The following is a 16,144-nucleotide window of genomic DNA, read 5'->3' as shown; positions in this document are numbered from 1 at the left end:
GGCTAAAAAGGGATCACTAGACTATACAAGCTACTGGACAAGGCGAAAAAAGATGACTCCCTCCAATACATGAAAGATTGGGAGCGCGACATAGGAGAGGAGATTATGCAGGAAGAATGGAGTAAAATCTGGAGGAGGGCGCACAAATTATCCAAATCCACGGCAATCAAAGAATCGGCATACAAACTATGTTACCACTGGTATTTACCCCCAAGTAGAATACACAGAATGATCCCCACGTACCCCCCAGAATGCTGGCGGCAGTGTGGAGAAAGAGGAGACATGTTCCATATGTGGTGGTCGTGCCCAAGGATAAAAATATACTGGAAAGAAATACTGAGCCTGATCAGGGACATAACGGGTGCAGACCAACCATGGTCCCCGAAAGTCATTCTGCTGGGGGCAGTGGCAGAAGGGAACTATGCAGCCTCAGGGAACAGGGCAGCCCTCATAACCCACCTTCTGGCTGCAGCAAGGATGACAGTGGCCCAACGATGGAAGACAGTGGAGGGCCCTACAACTCCATGGTGGTGGGTGAAAGTGTGGGGAGTTATGGCAATGGAAAACATTTGCGCCACAAAATCAGGGTCATATCTGAAATTCGTAGCCATATGGGACCCACTCCAGGACTATGTGGGGGAGCGGGAGAATCAATACTTTAAACCCCAGGCTCTCAGAAACATCCATATGAGATAAAGGCAGCAGAAGATATGGCGAGGGCCTACCTCTTGGAACTGTTCTGGTTACAACCATGGTTTTGATTGGTTCAATTAATAAAAGGAATGGGGGGCGGGTGGGGAGGAAAGGGGGGGCGGGGTGGGGAAAAGTATGAAGACAATACTAGACTCTACAAGAAAGTTCAAGGGAGTTGAATAAAAGGTTCATGTTGATAACAATGTTCTTAACATAAGTTGTGACGGAAGCTCAACCATTGTCTTAAGTTAAAAAAAAAAATGAAAATAAAGTTGGTTAAAAAAATGAATTTGGTAGGTCCCAGGCTACTGTGCATGTATGACCAAATACGGCGGTAATTCCGACCCAGTGGAATTACCGTTACCGCGGGATGACTGGCAGAATTTCTGCCATATCATAACCTGACGGTTGCATGCATACCCCCCTGGGTGCAACGACTATACGTCCAGTGGTATTTCTGGCAATAATGGTCATCCGGAAGTAATACCACCCAGAAAAGTTGGTATTACTGTTACTGCCGGCACAACCAGTGGTATTATCGCTGGTGGAAATAACGTCACTGCCAGAAGAGGAAGTACAGCAGCGGCCATCTTTAAAATCTCAATCCACTCCGAATCTCCCATTTTCTGTTGCCATCCGGACATCATGCTTGGCAAATCATCATGTCACAGGGAAAGGGAAAGGCTTGCATTCCAGACCCTAGGCTGCTTAAGCCAAAGTTTACTGAATCAGAGCTAAATGCTTTGGCTGATGAAGTTGTTCACCAAACAGAGAAGCCGTTCAGCAGTAGGCAGCGAAAGACCTATGCTCAGAGGAAGGCAGCAATATGGTCCAACATCAAGGACAAGGTGACAATGGTGGGCACTGTTCCACGTGATGCAGCAAAAGTCTTAAAGTCCAGGGTCCTGCAGACTTATCTCACGCCGCAGGATGTAGAGTGCTGCCATGGGAGGTGGCACTGTGGAACCCCTCACCCTCATGCCGTGAGACGAGAAGGCCAGCTCCATCCCCCACATGGAGGGCATTGAGTGGATCAGGAGCGCAGAGGCCGGAGTAGGACGCTATGGTGATGGTGGTAAGTCTATCAGCACCCACGTATATGTGAATGCATTGCCAAAAGCTTGCATCCCTCAGCATAGAGGAACACAATGGGCAAGGGATTGAGCAAACATTTGGCAATCACAGCATGTGGCAGGGGAGGTGGGGGAAGTATTAATGTACATGCACTGTAGGTGAAATGTGCATACCAACACATGAAAACATGAGAAGCACCCTGGTGTGCAATGATATTCCATGTTGGCAAGTGAAGCCCCAGCACACCTACAACAGCAAGTGACCTTGGCATGCCAACAGGTACACCCTCAGTAGGCACTACCTGCACCTAATAGTAGCAGCACTCATTGGCTTGATATCACCCATGCAATTCATACAAACTGTATGTATGTAGAGCACAGACAATGTTGCATGAGGCATCTTGCAAGCCCGCTGACATGACTGCCAGATGACTGACAGCATGCCATTGTGCTTCCAGCAGGTACACAGTCCAAGAAGGCTGAAGAAGCTGTACCTTCCACTGCTGCCACATTATCCACCTCTACCCCTTCATATGTCGGAACAATAGGCAGTGGGTGTAGCTGGAGGAGCAAGGCAGCAAGGCCACTACATACCACTGCAGTGAAATCATTGGCAAGGTCAGAGAATCGCACCATCCCCACAGTGGTGCGAAGTGGCCCCTCCACCGGCCAAGTAGATGGAACGGCTATCACTGAAGCTGCCACAGCCACACCACAGCTGCCACCTATGACAATCCACATGGTTGCAGTCCCCACCGCGGCACCCACACATCAGGTCACCAGAGCACACCCTCTTCACCATATAAGATAGTGCATCAGCATCCACAGCAACATCGTGGCACTGGCAAACACTGCACCACCGATGAGGAGGAGCAGGACATGGGCTACTGCTCCCCGTGGTTCAGCTTCATCCCTCCCCACAGTCCACCACCTTTACCCATGCACAACATGCCAGCCATTTGGGCTCAGCTAAGCACCATCGAGTGGCGCCGGCATCTCTCGAGACAATGGTGGGCCAACAGGTGGAGCACATTCAGGCCATGAGGAACTGCTTGCAGGAGTCACGCCGCTGCATTTGCAGTTCCCTCTGCCAGGCCACAACTGCATCACCATGGACGGGCAGAGGATGAGGGAACACACCGTGGCAAAGTCGGCCTTCGCAGAGTCCCTAAATGCCTGCAAGCTGCTGACCCTTCAGCATATCAGGGGCTAGTGGTCTGAGCCCTCCACCTTTGTCACCCCACAGAGGGGTCATAATCCAGCACCCAAATGCGGTGCTCAAATCGCTATCTGCATAACGTGCTAGAGCAGGCTTCAAAGCACCAGAGGCACCGGAAGTGACTGCCAACTGTGTGATATTGCAAGGGTGTTTTGAAGATGGTGTTTTGGGATGGTTATTGGGGAGAGTTTTTGAGGAGTGGTGGTGTTGATGGGATGGTGTTTTGGGAACAGTGTTTTGGGAGGGTTTTTGTGAGGGTTTGGGCAGGGTTTTTGGGGAGAGTTGTTTGACATTGTTAATTAAATAGTTGTTCACTTAAAGCAATATGCAGATATTCCTTATTGTGTGAAATTATTTAATTAATAATACAAAGGTGCGTTGCAAGTGCATATCAATTGGCCTCAAAATAAATTGTCAGTTAGTTCTTGCTGAAACAGACATCCATCCCTACCCTATTCCTGCTCAATGCGTGGTTGTGAGTCCTCCTCGTCTGGGGGTGCATGTCTTCAGAGGGCAGGGTAACATTCAGCCTGAGGCAAAACTTGTGCAGCATGCCACAGCAAGGACAATTTGTCTGACCATCGCTGGCCTGTAAATTATGGCCCGTCCACACCGGTGTAGGCATTGGAAATTAGATTTTAACAGGCTGAAGGTCTCCTGTGACGTCTGTGGATTCTGAACAGGTCTCATCAGCCATGTTAGCTGAGTGTATCGAGAGTCACAAGGGCAAAGGTCATATAATGTTATAGATATGTTGCCTGTTACAACTGCATGTTGATAGACAGTCTGTGCATGTATTTCACAAGTATTGTCACACAACATGATTTACCATGCCAGTACTTGCATATAGAGTCATTCATTCAGGGGGTACATTTGCTCGGTTGTGGAACATCATGCACACAGGTCACAGCCAGCAGTCGCCGCTTTCAGGGTCTGTGATTGACAGGGGAGTATGCCATGGTGCCTGTGTTGGGCCTCTGCGTTGCATGATAAGTGTTTTGTTGTACTTGTGTAGTTTGTCTGCATCTATTCCATTATGGCTTCACATCGATGGTCAACTGAGTACATGGCATTACATTTGCCAGTGTTGCGTTCCTTTGTTGCAGTATTGAAGCATGTTGTTCCATGTATGGGGATGTGTAATGTTGCCTTTTGGTTCCTGTAGTCCTATGTGTGTTGCTGGCCTGTTGGATGAACATGCATTGGCGATTTACTGCAGCATTGTCACTCATGTCCTAGTTCTGTGGGTTGTAGTCTGTCATGTGTGGGGTGAGATGGCAGATCCAGCAGGGCCTTGATAGGGCATGCATTCTTCGGTTGTGGTAATCCACCCCTCACATGGCATGTCAATTGTGCTGCAAGAATAGTCTATGTGATGGAACTTGTACTCACCCAGTATCCTCATCAATTGCCCTCTACGCCTCTCCATGTATGCCAGCAGTGTGCTGTTCTGCAGGGCGATGATATTGTGGGTAGAATCAAGGAAGTGGGTACACCAGTGTGTTATGAGGGGGTCAGGGTTGCAGGTGACCTGGACATTCAGGGAGTGGTACTGCTTCCAGTTACGGTATACCTCCACAGACACCTGTGGGTTCACCAATGCCACATGGGTGTAGACCAGTGCAGCTATCATATTGGGCATGTGTGGTGCTTCATAGAATCGTGCCTTCATGACGTTCTCCCGTGCCGAGGTGGTGGGCAGGGAGATGTGCTGGGAGACATGGCACAGGAGTGCTTCCAGCACCTGCACAAGCACATTTGAATATGTGGGATGGGACATGCCGTGCAGCACTCCCACACAGGGTTGGATTGGCCCCTCGGCCTTTCAGCCCGTGGCCGGGCTGAATTCGTCCCTGGGCGGTGGGGGCCGGTTTCTGGCCATGCCTGGCCCGTTTTGTTAAAAAAATATATATTTTGAAAAAAAAACATATTTTTGAAGAAGAAAAATACCTGCAACGGCCTATTTCATCAAAGCAAGGTAACACATGTTACCTTGCTTTGATGATTTATTTGCTTGCATGATGTGTGCATCATAAATTATGATGCATGCATCATTCACATGCTGCTGCAGCATGCAAAGTTGAGGGGCCGGGGCTGCCGCCGGGCCGGTGGCTGTCACCGTGCCACCACTCCAGAGGGCACAGTGTCCCCTGGAGTTGCTGTGCTGTTGTATTAGTGATAAATATGTATTAGTGATATTAGTGATAAGCAACCAATTTTAGAGTAAAATAAGCATCCATTTTGGACTATGTATTTTGCCTTTCGCAAATTGCAGTAATAGCATGTTTTTGTTCTGCCGTTGTCTCTGTTACGATCATCATAAGACATTCCATCTCGGTGTCCTCGGTCACTTGACAAAATCCTTGTGCCTAAAAGCTTCTGTACAGTGTACAAATATATGACCATAGCACATCAAGTTGCCATTGACTTCATTGTGCCACAATGAATGCTTTGTTGTAATGTGTCTATCTTTCCCATTTCACTAACATGCAGTTCAGGATGTTTGTTTGCATGCATGACCTAAGGAGTGCTCAGAGTATGGGATTTCCTGTGAGTGCGCTGATTTCCCTATTGTGCCAACCTCTGAAGCCTGAAAGTAGATCCACACAGGCTTGACATGCTGCCAACTTTGCACCAGACCTGCAGTTGAACTTAACTGGTCTGCTGTTAAATATCACTTACCTGTTCAATGGTATCCACCAGAGAATAATTGCTCATTTTGCTATAGCCGATATGATAGCTCAGTGGGTTGAGCGCTTGCTGCTGCGATGTGTGTGTGATCTGCAGGTTCGAATCCCAGCAAGGCCATGTCAGCCTTTCATCCTTCTTAGGTCGATAAATGAGTACCAACACTGGTTGGGTGATATTGTATGCATATTTGCTCTATAAAAAAGAGCTTAAGTGTAAGTGCTCTACAATAACATTACCATGTGGCATTGGACATCTGCTTGCATTCACAGTAATTTGACAATATGGATCTATACACACAGATATTAATGATACATATGGTGATCCATTCTTGTATGAAATGTATATCACATTAGTGAAATCATAACCATAGTTTTCGCAGTGTCCTTAGGAACAATGCTATTTGATGCCACTTGCTGTTTTGTGAAGGGGTGAAAGTTTTTTGGGTGTCCGGGCCTATTTCTTGTCCCAGTCCGACCCTGTTCCCACAGTGTGCTGGATGGTGCCCATGCCAAAATAAGCAAGACCGACACAATCTTCAGCAGTGGGGGTGAGGCTGTAGTGATGTTGATCCTGCTCTCTATGTCATCCTGGATCAGGGTGAGCAGCTCAGCTTCCCTGCTCAGCCGGCACAAGATGATTAGTTGGTTGTCAGTCAAGGACCAGTGTGAGGGCCTGACCTGGTATATGGCTGCTCACCTTACATGGCGTCTCCTCCCCCTCCCCCTCTTCCTCTCCCCTGAGTCCTGCTCTCCAGCCTCTGCAGCTCTAGCAGTTGCACGTCCATGTTCACAGAAGCCAGTTGCAAAATGATGGTATTGGAAAGTGTTTGGGGAAGGTGTGGGCCTTATGTACCTTTCCTGAGTGGATTGGGTGCACCTGTGGCTTCATTTCCATCACCTGTATGCCTTTAACTCCACTTCTGAGGTGGAGGTAAATGCTCTGTGCTTTTGCAGTATTACCACCCAATTTCAATGGTATTACCTGTATATTCCAGCTTGTAATACAACAGTAATACTGTTTTGTGTTTTTGGCAGTAATGCCATCAGCGTTAATACCGTCGACCCTATTACTGTTGTCTCAACATTTGCAGAATGGTAAAAGTGGCAGTAATACTGTTACCGCTACTTTTACCGTATACTGCCAGGCTTATAATGAGCTCAAATGTTCCTTCCCTCACCTCCTGTGAGTTTCTGTACTGTAAAATAAGAATAATTTTGTGGAGCAAAGGACTAATTTTGTATTATCTATGTCCACCACATCTAATAAATGTCTGATTACAGCTGATTGTAATATGCTGTCTGATGATAGTCTGGATCCTCTTACATCCCCACTTTTGAATTGATTTGTGTCTTTGGGCTTTACTCTTTAAATTCAGGTCCTACTCATAACATCAACAGCTGCTTGACCACTGTTTCCGAGCTCGATTGAACTGACCACATATGTTTGAATTTCGACATATTTCTTCCCAAAGATCCTAATTCTTGAGTCCTGGCTCTAGAATAAGCTCCCATCGTCTCTTAGAGCTGAATCTCACCTGATCAAGCACAGAAGGCCCTCCAATTCCATCTCTTCCTTAACTATTATATTTAAAGTTAAGTGGAAACTTTCTCTTCTGCCCGATTTGATATAGCACTGTCTTGCCTGGCGTTTTTTACGCGCATTAAAAATAGCATTAAACATAAACATAAATGGGGCAACTCGCGAAGAAGGTGGAGACAATACACGAGTTTGGAGAGCAAAGAGGAGTGTGGGGGAGGTTGGAGACAAGAGGGGGAGAAGGAGTCAGAAGGCAATCATAAAGAGGAGTTGGAGAACATCAGAAATAGGTGGTAGGACAAACTAGGAGGTGTTTGAAGAACACCGAAAGAAGGCTGAAGGAGACAATAAGGAAGGTTTCAGAAGAACATCAAAAGGAAGTGATGGAAGAATAAGGAGAAAGTTGGAGACAATTAAGAGGTGAAAGGAGAGTCCAGCTAACAAGAAATGGAAGGTCCACGAGGGCCCGTCTACCCCTAGCCAGGGAATAGGGGAGACCACTCGATTTGAAGGGGTTAACCCCATGGGTGGGACGAGGTATCACCATATGGCATGACGTCAAGGAGGAGCAGGACTAGGCCTAGATTAACGTAAAGGAGGGGAGCAATCAAGGTAATTAGGTCCACTTAAAATCTCCCTTTTGAGACAGGGGAAGGAAAACCTGAGGGGATCTATATGGGCATCCAGAAAAGTCACAAATATACCTGCAGCAGGTGATAGAAACAGAACTATGATTAGAGGAGGTGGGAGTAGAAGGGTGCTGGAAACCCTTATGACACGGACTGCGTCCAAAGCTGTAGAAAGGTGCCGAAAACACCTTAAGTCCAAGTTTGAAGAGTAGGAGCACCCCTTAAATGCTTGAATGTGAATGGAGAGTCGTGGAGGTGAAACTACTTGGATCCTGTTTTTTGTTTCTTGTGTTTACCCATAAAAGGTTTTTGTGTTTAAGAAAACCTACTGTTACCCAAGTGGCCTTCAGTCTCCACTTGGAAATACACACTAGGCATACCCTGGTTTATCATGGGCCGAGGACCTGTTCTTTGGTGCCAGATTGTGGCAATATGTGAATAGCTCAGTGGCAACTTGTTTGTCTTGGACGCAGCAACACACAGAACAACACAAGTTTGAATCCTGGTCCCGCTTGGTCTCTGGTATTAAGCTTGTTATAAAAGATGAATTCATTAATTTTATTATGTTCCATTCCGAGGCCGGAGGTAAGTGTCCAGCAGGCTGCTATGTGCTGGTCATGTATAGAAGCAGAGGCAGATACGTCTCTGTGGTGGCTGCATTACTCTGGAAGTCTCTACACTAGCTATCAGGGAGACTGATGACCATCTCTGCTTTCAAAAACTTGTCAAAACATATCTGTTTGTATAGGATAAAAGCTTTGTTCTCTGACTGCTGAAACCAGGGCTCAAGTCGAGAGACCACGCAGGTGGACGGCGTCCACCCACTTTTTTTGAGAGGCCAGATGCTCTTCCCTTTATGTGTGTAAGAAATAAAAAAATAAAATAAAGAATAACAACAGGCTGCAGTCGGGCTTCAGGGTTCGAACCCCGGCCTAACTGAGAGAAAATAACAAGATAGCGCTGACACTGAAAAACCTTAGATACTCCTAGATGACTCCTCCGCACACCAGGCCTTTCAGAGAGACGGGCAGGCCTGGAAGTGTATGGATGTCCCTATGGGCTAGTTTGGTAAGCAACAGGTATAGTATGTGTAGGGTTTGCCATCAGTAAAGAAGAATTCTACATGCGCCTGTCCTACTCATATAGTGACACTGTTGTCCTTAGCAACAATTCAATTTCCAGGTGGGGGACACATCCCTCAGACTGCCGGCGTGCCCCTTCACCCAAGGTGGCAGGGGGAGGTGGCTGCTCATATGATCGCACCTTCCCACTGCATAACCACACACGCCCACATTATGTGTGCGCTCCTAAATCGCTGCAAGGTTACTGTTACGGGAACCAGGAACTTGAACAGATTCCAAAGTTGGTTTTCAATTTCAGAAATGACAACAGTGGCTCTTCCCCTTTCTCTGGTTCCCAGAATCTGGTAAAAGGGACAGGCAAGAGTGTGCAAACGCCATTCAGCGGGAGGATTTCCAAGTAGCAATTGCCATCCACTCTAAGCGCCTAACCGCGCAAGCTCTTGACACCGTAAGCGCAGAGGTCTTTCTCCTGTACACCTTGTTGGTAAGTTTGGATGGGGGCCTATAATGTGGTTGGCGTATACGAGAATAAGTACGGCTTATTTAGTAGTATTAAAAGTACACTGTGTTCTTGAAGGGAGGGATAATACTTTCTGTAGCATTGAGCGCAATTGAATGGGTACAAATAGCAGTCGGGTGAGAGTTGAGTGTAAGGGGTATGGGTGCAACTACATTAGGACAAGCGGTTAGCAAGGTTTGGATGGAGGAAATATGTGCAGTGTCCATTAATTTAATAGAGAATGGACAGTGGACAGTGGGAATGACTGGTGAGGTCTGTGCTGTTCAGAGGAGTAACAGGATGCATGTAGTGTTGTTAGTGGGCGTGCTATGTATAGTATGATTGCAGTGATGGTACAAATCTAGCGCTTTTAAGAGTGAAGCGATGTGTAACAGTGTTAAACTATGGTTATTTATAACGCGCTTAATACCCAGAGGTTTCAAACCGCGGACCCGGGGATCGAACCCGTATTGCTCAGCATCGTCTTGCTTCCAAGACAAGCGCGTCGCTCCTAAACTATCCTCTTGAAGCCAGTGCAGTGTCACTGATTTTGTTCATGTTCCGTGTAATATCTGTCTCCATTCGAAGTCACCACCAGTTGAAACACTGTCATATGGATCGCAATAAAATGTGCATCCATTTTGAAAAGCACCTTTGACTGAGATTGCTCTTGTTATTGTTGCTGTTCTCAAGTACAGTTTTTCTGGTCTAAGTACTAACCCTGTTTCCACCAATACGTTCAGATTACAAATACAAATTGAACTGGTCTATATTGTCCACTATGGTCACAGCTGGTCCTGATTTTACTGTATGTGCTCAATGCTGTTGAGATTATTTGTCAAGAATAGTGAGAGTGGTCCACTGCCGTGTTCCTAAATTTTGACTATGTATTACCACTTGTATTAGATTTTTTTAAAGTTAGAAGTTTAACCTCACTGACGACCTCTCGCTTTACCATCTTAATGTTCTTTAGCTCGCGCTGCGTTGTGTTACATGTTAGCGCTTTGCAACACCCTATCTTCTGCTTCTTACCACATCTGAGGACGGTCTGAGAGCAAGCAGCGACATAGCGCTGTCAAGTGAACATCTTAGCTACCTCCAAATGATTTCCCAGCCCATCAGGGCTCCCCTGGAAGTGTGCTGATGCCTCTGTAGGCTGGCAGGCCTAGGCAACAGCTATAGTACACGTGTGGTTTGCAGTCAGTGAAGTTCTACACACACCTGTCCTAGTAGCTCTGTGGTCCACAGCAGCATTTAAATTGGGGAAAGGCCCTTGTTACTACAGTTGTGCCCCTCCCACAAACCACAGAATATGCTATCTGCCAGGTAATTATTGCTAGGAAGCAGCTATCATCCAACAGCTACACCAGCTGCACACATATCTGGTGCACCCACGCACCATACGACACTCTCTCTCTCTACTGAATTGAACTACGGTTCCCGAGGGCATTTAACCTACCAGCGCTTTGAGGTCATACCAATGATATATAAGGCACTATATAAATGCCAAGTAACATGACATTCCTGGCAGGAAGTGCTGCACATTATGACCTATCTTCCCTCTGGATAATCACAACATGACACAATTTTCTATATCCATGAAACCCATACTAATTCGCTTCTAGGTGCCCTGGAAGAGCTTAATTTTAGAAATCTCCTAGGTAAATGTACCATGCATTTTGGAGGGCTGATGGTCTTCAAAGGTACTCCTTTCTTAAGGAATGAAGGCCAGTAGTTCCAATAATTCCAAAATAGAAATCATTTGCTGGAACTTCTTTCAGGCTACACCAATTAACACAATTGGACTTGAACAAGGCTTATCCGCACTGTCTGAGAAAGCCATGGTGATGGTATTGAAATATTGTTTTTAGGATAAGATTTAAGAAAAACAAGTCACATTTCAAGGATTATATTTTCGAATAATTGCAAAAAGCATCCCGGAGAATAGTTGCAAGAGAGACGGAAGCGAAAGACAGAGATGGAAAAAAAGGAAATGGCCGACACAGGCTCTGCATCTGAAGTGTGGTCTCTGCGGCCATACCGCGTAACGTTGAATCGGTCTTTTGAATAGGAAATCAAGCAAGACCTTCTAGGGGATAATCTTGCAGTTGAGTGCAATGCTTAAATATAGGTATACATCAGAATTGAAGGGAACAGCAACATCCTCAATAAATGAAATATATGATACATTTTCAGATATTAGGACTATGGATCTATTAGGACAAACCGCTGTTCTGGGCCTTGTAAAGATGTAGTTGTAAGGATTGTATGATTGTGCATCTTGAAAGTTCGGTTCAAATTTGAAGTAAACGAGTTGGCTGGGAGGGCAACGATTCAAATTCCAGTGTCGACGCGAAGCTGGAATTTTTGCAGTGTGGATGCTGAATTGTGTACTGATGTGATGCTTTATCACAAGCACTGCATTTCTCTTACAATCCTTTCGTTAACAAGTTAATTTAGGAAACCACACTTTTGATATGTTCATTGTGCACTTATCAAGAGAGGGATCACAAAATGTGTTGTTTATCAGAAAAATTTGTGAATCTATATCTGCAATGTCAAAATACAGGGCGCCTGGGGACGAATTGAGCGCCTGGGGACGAATTGAGCGCCTAGGGACCAATTCCGTTGGTGACGGTGTGCGGTACAAATACCTTTAACATGTAGAACCAAATAACATTTAATGGATCAGGGCTCATTTTTGAGTCTCCTGGAGCGTGTGTGCAGGGGCTAAAGAGAGGCGTAAAACAGTTCCGCCCGTCTTAACGCCGCCATTCATGCTCCAGGGATTTACGTTATTTTTGAAGGTGGAGGACGGGAACAGGAGTTACGTTTCCGTCTCCCGTTTGCTCGCTATCTTCAAACACAAATTGGTTTTACGCCACCATGAGATTTTCATGCTGGTATAAAACCAATGATTTCCTATGGAAACAGCCTGCTTTTTGCAAAAAGCTGGAGGGACCATTGGAAATCATTCTAAACGCCTGCCTGTCGGCGTTTGCTCTATTTGCAATGCGGGGTGCAAATAGAGAAATGTCAAGAGTCGTCTGTCGTTTCCTTAGAACTCTCATTTCCTTTCCACAGTCCAAATGATGACAATTGCCCGAAGGGGACCTGTTTACACATAAGTGCAAAGATACGCGCTCGCCTCCGGACAATTTACGCATTTGTCGAAATGAGTTCCACGGTGGCTCATTTTCTATTAAAAACGTAATTTGATTGCGTGGAGCTGTTACGTTTGCCCTGTAACATAAGCGTCGTCCCGCCGCCAAATTTTCTTCATTTGCACTACGGAGTGCAAATGTAAAGGGCAAACGGCAGCGTACAAGCGTGTACGATGCCCTTTGCCCTTCACATTTGCACTTTGCAGTGCAAAGTGAGTAAACGCTGCTTGACATGCTGGCATGCAAGGTAGCGTTTACTTTTGTTTGTGAGCTCCGCTTGCCATGAATGGAAAGAGGCGGTCACAAATGAAATGAAACCCTCCCCCGGATGCCAGGGAGGGTTTAATTTCAGCTGGGAACACTACTTACCATGTGTGCATGGTAAGCAGTGTTCCCAATTGAAATGAAACCCTTCCCGACATGCGAGGATGTCAGGAGGGTTTCATTGTTATTGTTCACGCTCCCTGCCATGCTTGCATGGCGAGCAGCTTGTACAATGGATCCCTATGGGGTCTGCCTGCTTTACGCTGCTTCATAAAGCAGGTGGACCCAATAGGGAACCCCAGCATTTGCGCCGGCATGAAAATCTATGCCGGTGTAAATGCTGGACCATTTGTATGGTGGAGAGGAAGGGAGCGGAGGAAATGCAAGTTGGGCTCTGCCCCTCCTCTCCGCCATGCCACTGTTTCAAAATGAGCCGTTTAGTGAACGGAAGGCGCTAACGCCTTTCTCAAGGCTTTTACGCCTTGCAATCACGTTACGGCTCAACGGAATATGAGCCTTGAGGAACCATGTGCTCTTGTGCCTGGTACTTTTATATGATATAAGGTTATTTTTAACGCGCTTAATACCCAGAGGTTTCTAAGCGTGGACCGAGGATTGAACCTGTGTTGCTCCTTGTCGTCTTGTTTCCAAGGCGAGCACGTTGCCCCTGAGCTATCCTCCCGAAATGCTTTGGTATTTCAAATGTTCATTGAAAAAAATACTGACTTCTTCAACTCCCGATGCTGTTGTCAGTTATGCAAGAGAATGGGTTAAAGTAATCTTTACTGCAACGGGTGAGTCCCTTACATAGCATAGCCCCAGAATGTGCTGGTAGTTACGGACAGAAACATTAACATCTTCCATGACAACAGGCCTTGACATGGACTGTTTTTGAGACTGTGACTGTAGGAGAGGGAGGAAGGAAGGAAGGGAGGGATGGAGGGAGGGAGGAAGGAAGGGAGTAAGGGAGGAAGGGAGGGAGGGGAAGGAGAGGGAGGAAATTATGGCATAGGCAAGACTGCAGTAAATATGTGGGCCCTACCTATCCAGTAATTACAAACATGTCTGCAAATTAGTTCTTGAAGAAAAATAGCTTTAGCAATAGACCTAGTAGAAAGGCTTCTCTTCACTGCAGTGTGCAGAAATATTTGTACTATTTTTATTAGTAATGTTACATGCCAGCAAACCCTAACTGTGAGACCTGTGTGTAGCCTTTTAGAGAAACATGGCGATTTGTAGGGTGAGTTAAGGCGGCAGGGATAAGATAAAGCAGCAGGGTGCCGGGGTGAGCATTGCAGGCATGGAAGGGCCGGGATCAGTAAAGGTGGGCAGAAGGAATCTAGTGTCGGCAGCTTGGTGGGGATAAGCAGGGGTGAGGTAGGGTGCATGGGTGAGGTATAGAAGGTGTGGATAGAGTGAAGTGGGGTAGTGTGGCAATGGCCTAGAATTAGGGTGAGCTAGTGTGTGTGGTTGCTGGGGATAGGCAGGAGTGAGGCTGGATGGGATGGTGTAGGGTTGGTATGGTAGGTAGGTGGGCATCAGTGAGGCATAGAAGATGTAGGTAAAGTTGGGTGGGTAGTGTGTGTTAGAGTGGGATGAGGAGGGGTGGAATGGGTAGAAGGGATAAAATGGAGAGAGTGGAGTGAGTTAATGTGGGTGGGTATGAAGGAAGTTTTAGTCTGCTTGAGGTAGAATGTGGTGGGAATAGGGAGGGGCGAGGAAGGGTGAGTGGGAAAGGAGAGGGGCAATGAAGGGTGGCGGTGGGTGGGGTAGAGAGGGGTGAGAAAGCATGGTTGGGAGTAATGCCGGGTGAGGGCTTTTGATGTGGTGTTGGGAAGGGTGGTTGGGGTGGAGACATGAGAAAGGGTGCGTGGAATAGGGGGTTGAGGGAGGGTGGATGGGGTAGAGACGTGAGGAAGGGTGGGTGGCTGTAGAGGGAGGTGTGGAAGGGCTGCAAGAGAAATGGATGAGTAACGGGGGTCAGGAGGGATAGAAAGGGATTAGGAAGGGTGGGTGGGTGGTGATAGGTGTGTGGAAGGGTGGGTGGGGCTAGAAGAGGTGAGGTAGGGTGGGTGGGGATGAGGCAGGATGGATGAGAGAGGGAGGCTGGGAGGGTGGGTGGGGGTCAAGGGGTGAGTAGGAGTGGGTAGGTGGAGGTAGAGGAAGGTGAGAAAGGGTGGGTGGGTGTTGGTTAAGGGGTGAGGCAGAGTTGGTGGGGTAGATGTGGGTGGGGATGGGATAGGCAGGGGTCGAATGGGGGTGGTGAAGGGGTTAAAGTGGGGGTTGAAGGTTAGAGTCGGCTGGGTTACAGTGAGGGGTGAGAGTGGGGCGGGGGGTAGAGTGGTCTGGAAAAGTAGTGTGGGTGAGTGCGATGGAGTGGTGGAATGGAGTGGTGTGAAGTGGTGTGGTGGCATGGAAGTGTGAAGTGGTGTGGTGGCATGGATTGTTGGCATAGAGTGGGGGTGTGGTGATGTGTAATGGGGTGTGATGGTTTTGAATGGTGGAGCGGGGTGTGGATGAGGAGTGTGGTGTGGTGGTGGTCTGGTCATGTGGAGTGGTGGTGTGTGTGTGGGGATAGATATGGTTGTGGAAGGGCAGGTTGGGATAGTAGTGGAGGCTAAGGAAAAGTGGGTGGATATAAGTACAGAGAGTTGAGGATGGGTGAGGGGGAGAGAGGAGGTAGTGTGTGGGCAGAGGGTTAGAGTGGGGTGGGTTAGAGTGAGGCGTTAGAGTGGGGGTGGGGACCTAAGTGTTGTGATGGGGTGGGGCGGGGTGGTTCAGTAGGGTAGACTGGTGGCATGGGGTGGAGGTGTGGAGTGGTGTGGTGGTGTAAATTGGTGGGGGAGAGTGGTACTGTGGAGTGGTGGTATGGAGTTGTGATTTGGGGTGTGGTTATGTGGAATAGGGGTGTGGAGTGGTTTGGTGGTGTGGTGAAGATTGGGGGTGAAGTGATGCAATGTGGTGTTGGCGGTGTTCATGTGTGAATTGGTGAAGCGATGGGTGGGTTTAGAGGGGGTGAGGAAGGGTCAATGGGCTTTGTAGAGGGGAAGAGGAAGGGTGGGCGTGTGAGGTGGAGGGGGCTGGGGAATGTTGCGTAGGTGCTGTAGCTGGAGGTGAGACAGGGTGGGTGGCAGTATAGGGATTTAAGAAAAAGGTGGTTCAGGGTAAGGGGTGCTTAAGAAGGGTTGGTGAGGGTATAAAGGTGAGGAAGGGTGGCTGTAGGGAGCCTTGAGGAAGGGTGACGCCAGAATGTGGGTGGTGGTGGGTGTTGAATGGGTTAGGGGGTTATAGTGG

At 47.4% G+C, this 16,144-nt stretch overlaps 1 protein-coding gene across 1 annotated transcript in view; it reads left to right on the top strand.

Annotated features, from left to right (window-relative positions):
* Nucleotides 1-16,144, top strand: part of LOC138472397 (neutral phospholipase A2 ammodytin I2-like) — a 110,161-nt gene that overhangs the window by 7,134 nt on the left and 86,883 nt on the right. Inside the window, exon 2 of the mRNA XM_069610533.1 lies at nucleotides 9,262-9,407. Coding sequence (XP_069466634.1) covers nucleotides 9,262-9,407 — 146 coding nt within the window. The remainder of the gene's footprint in view (nucleotides 1-9,261; nucleotides 9,408-16,144) is intronic.

Source organism: Ambystoma mexicanum, chromosome 8 (assembly GCF_040938575.1).
Source record: "Ambystoma mexicanum isolate Mex_15411 chromosome 8, UKY_AmexF1_1, whole genome shotgun sequence".
Classification (NCBI taxonomy): domain Eukaryota; kingdom Metazoa; phylum Chordata; class Amphibia; order Caudata; family Ambystomatidae; genus Ambystoma; species Ambystoma mexicanum.
Note: the sequence above shows the minus strand (reverse complement) of the source record. Positions and strands in the feature narration are given on the sequence as shown.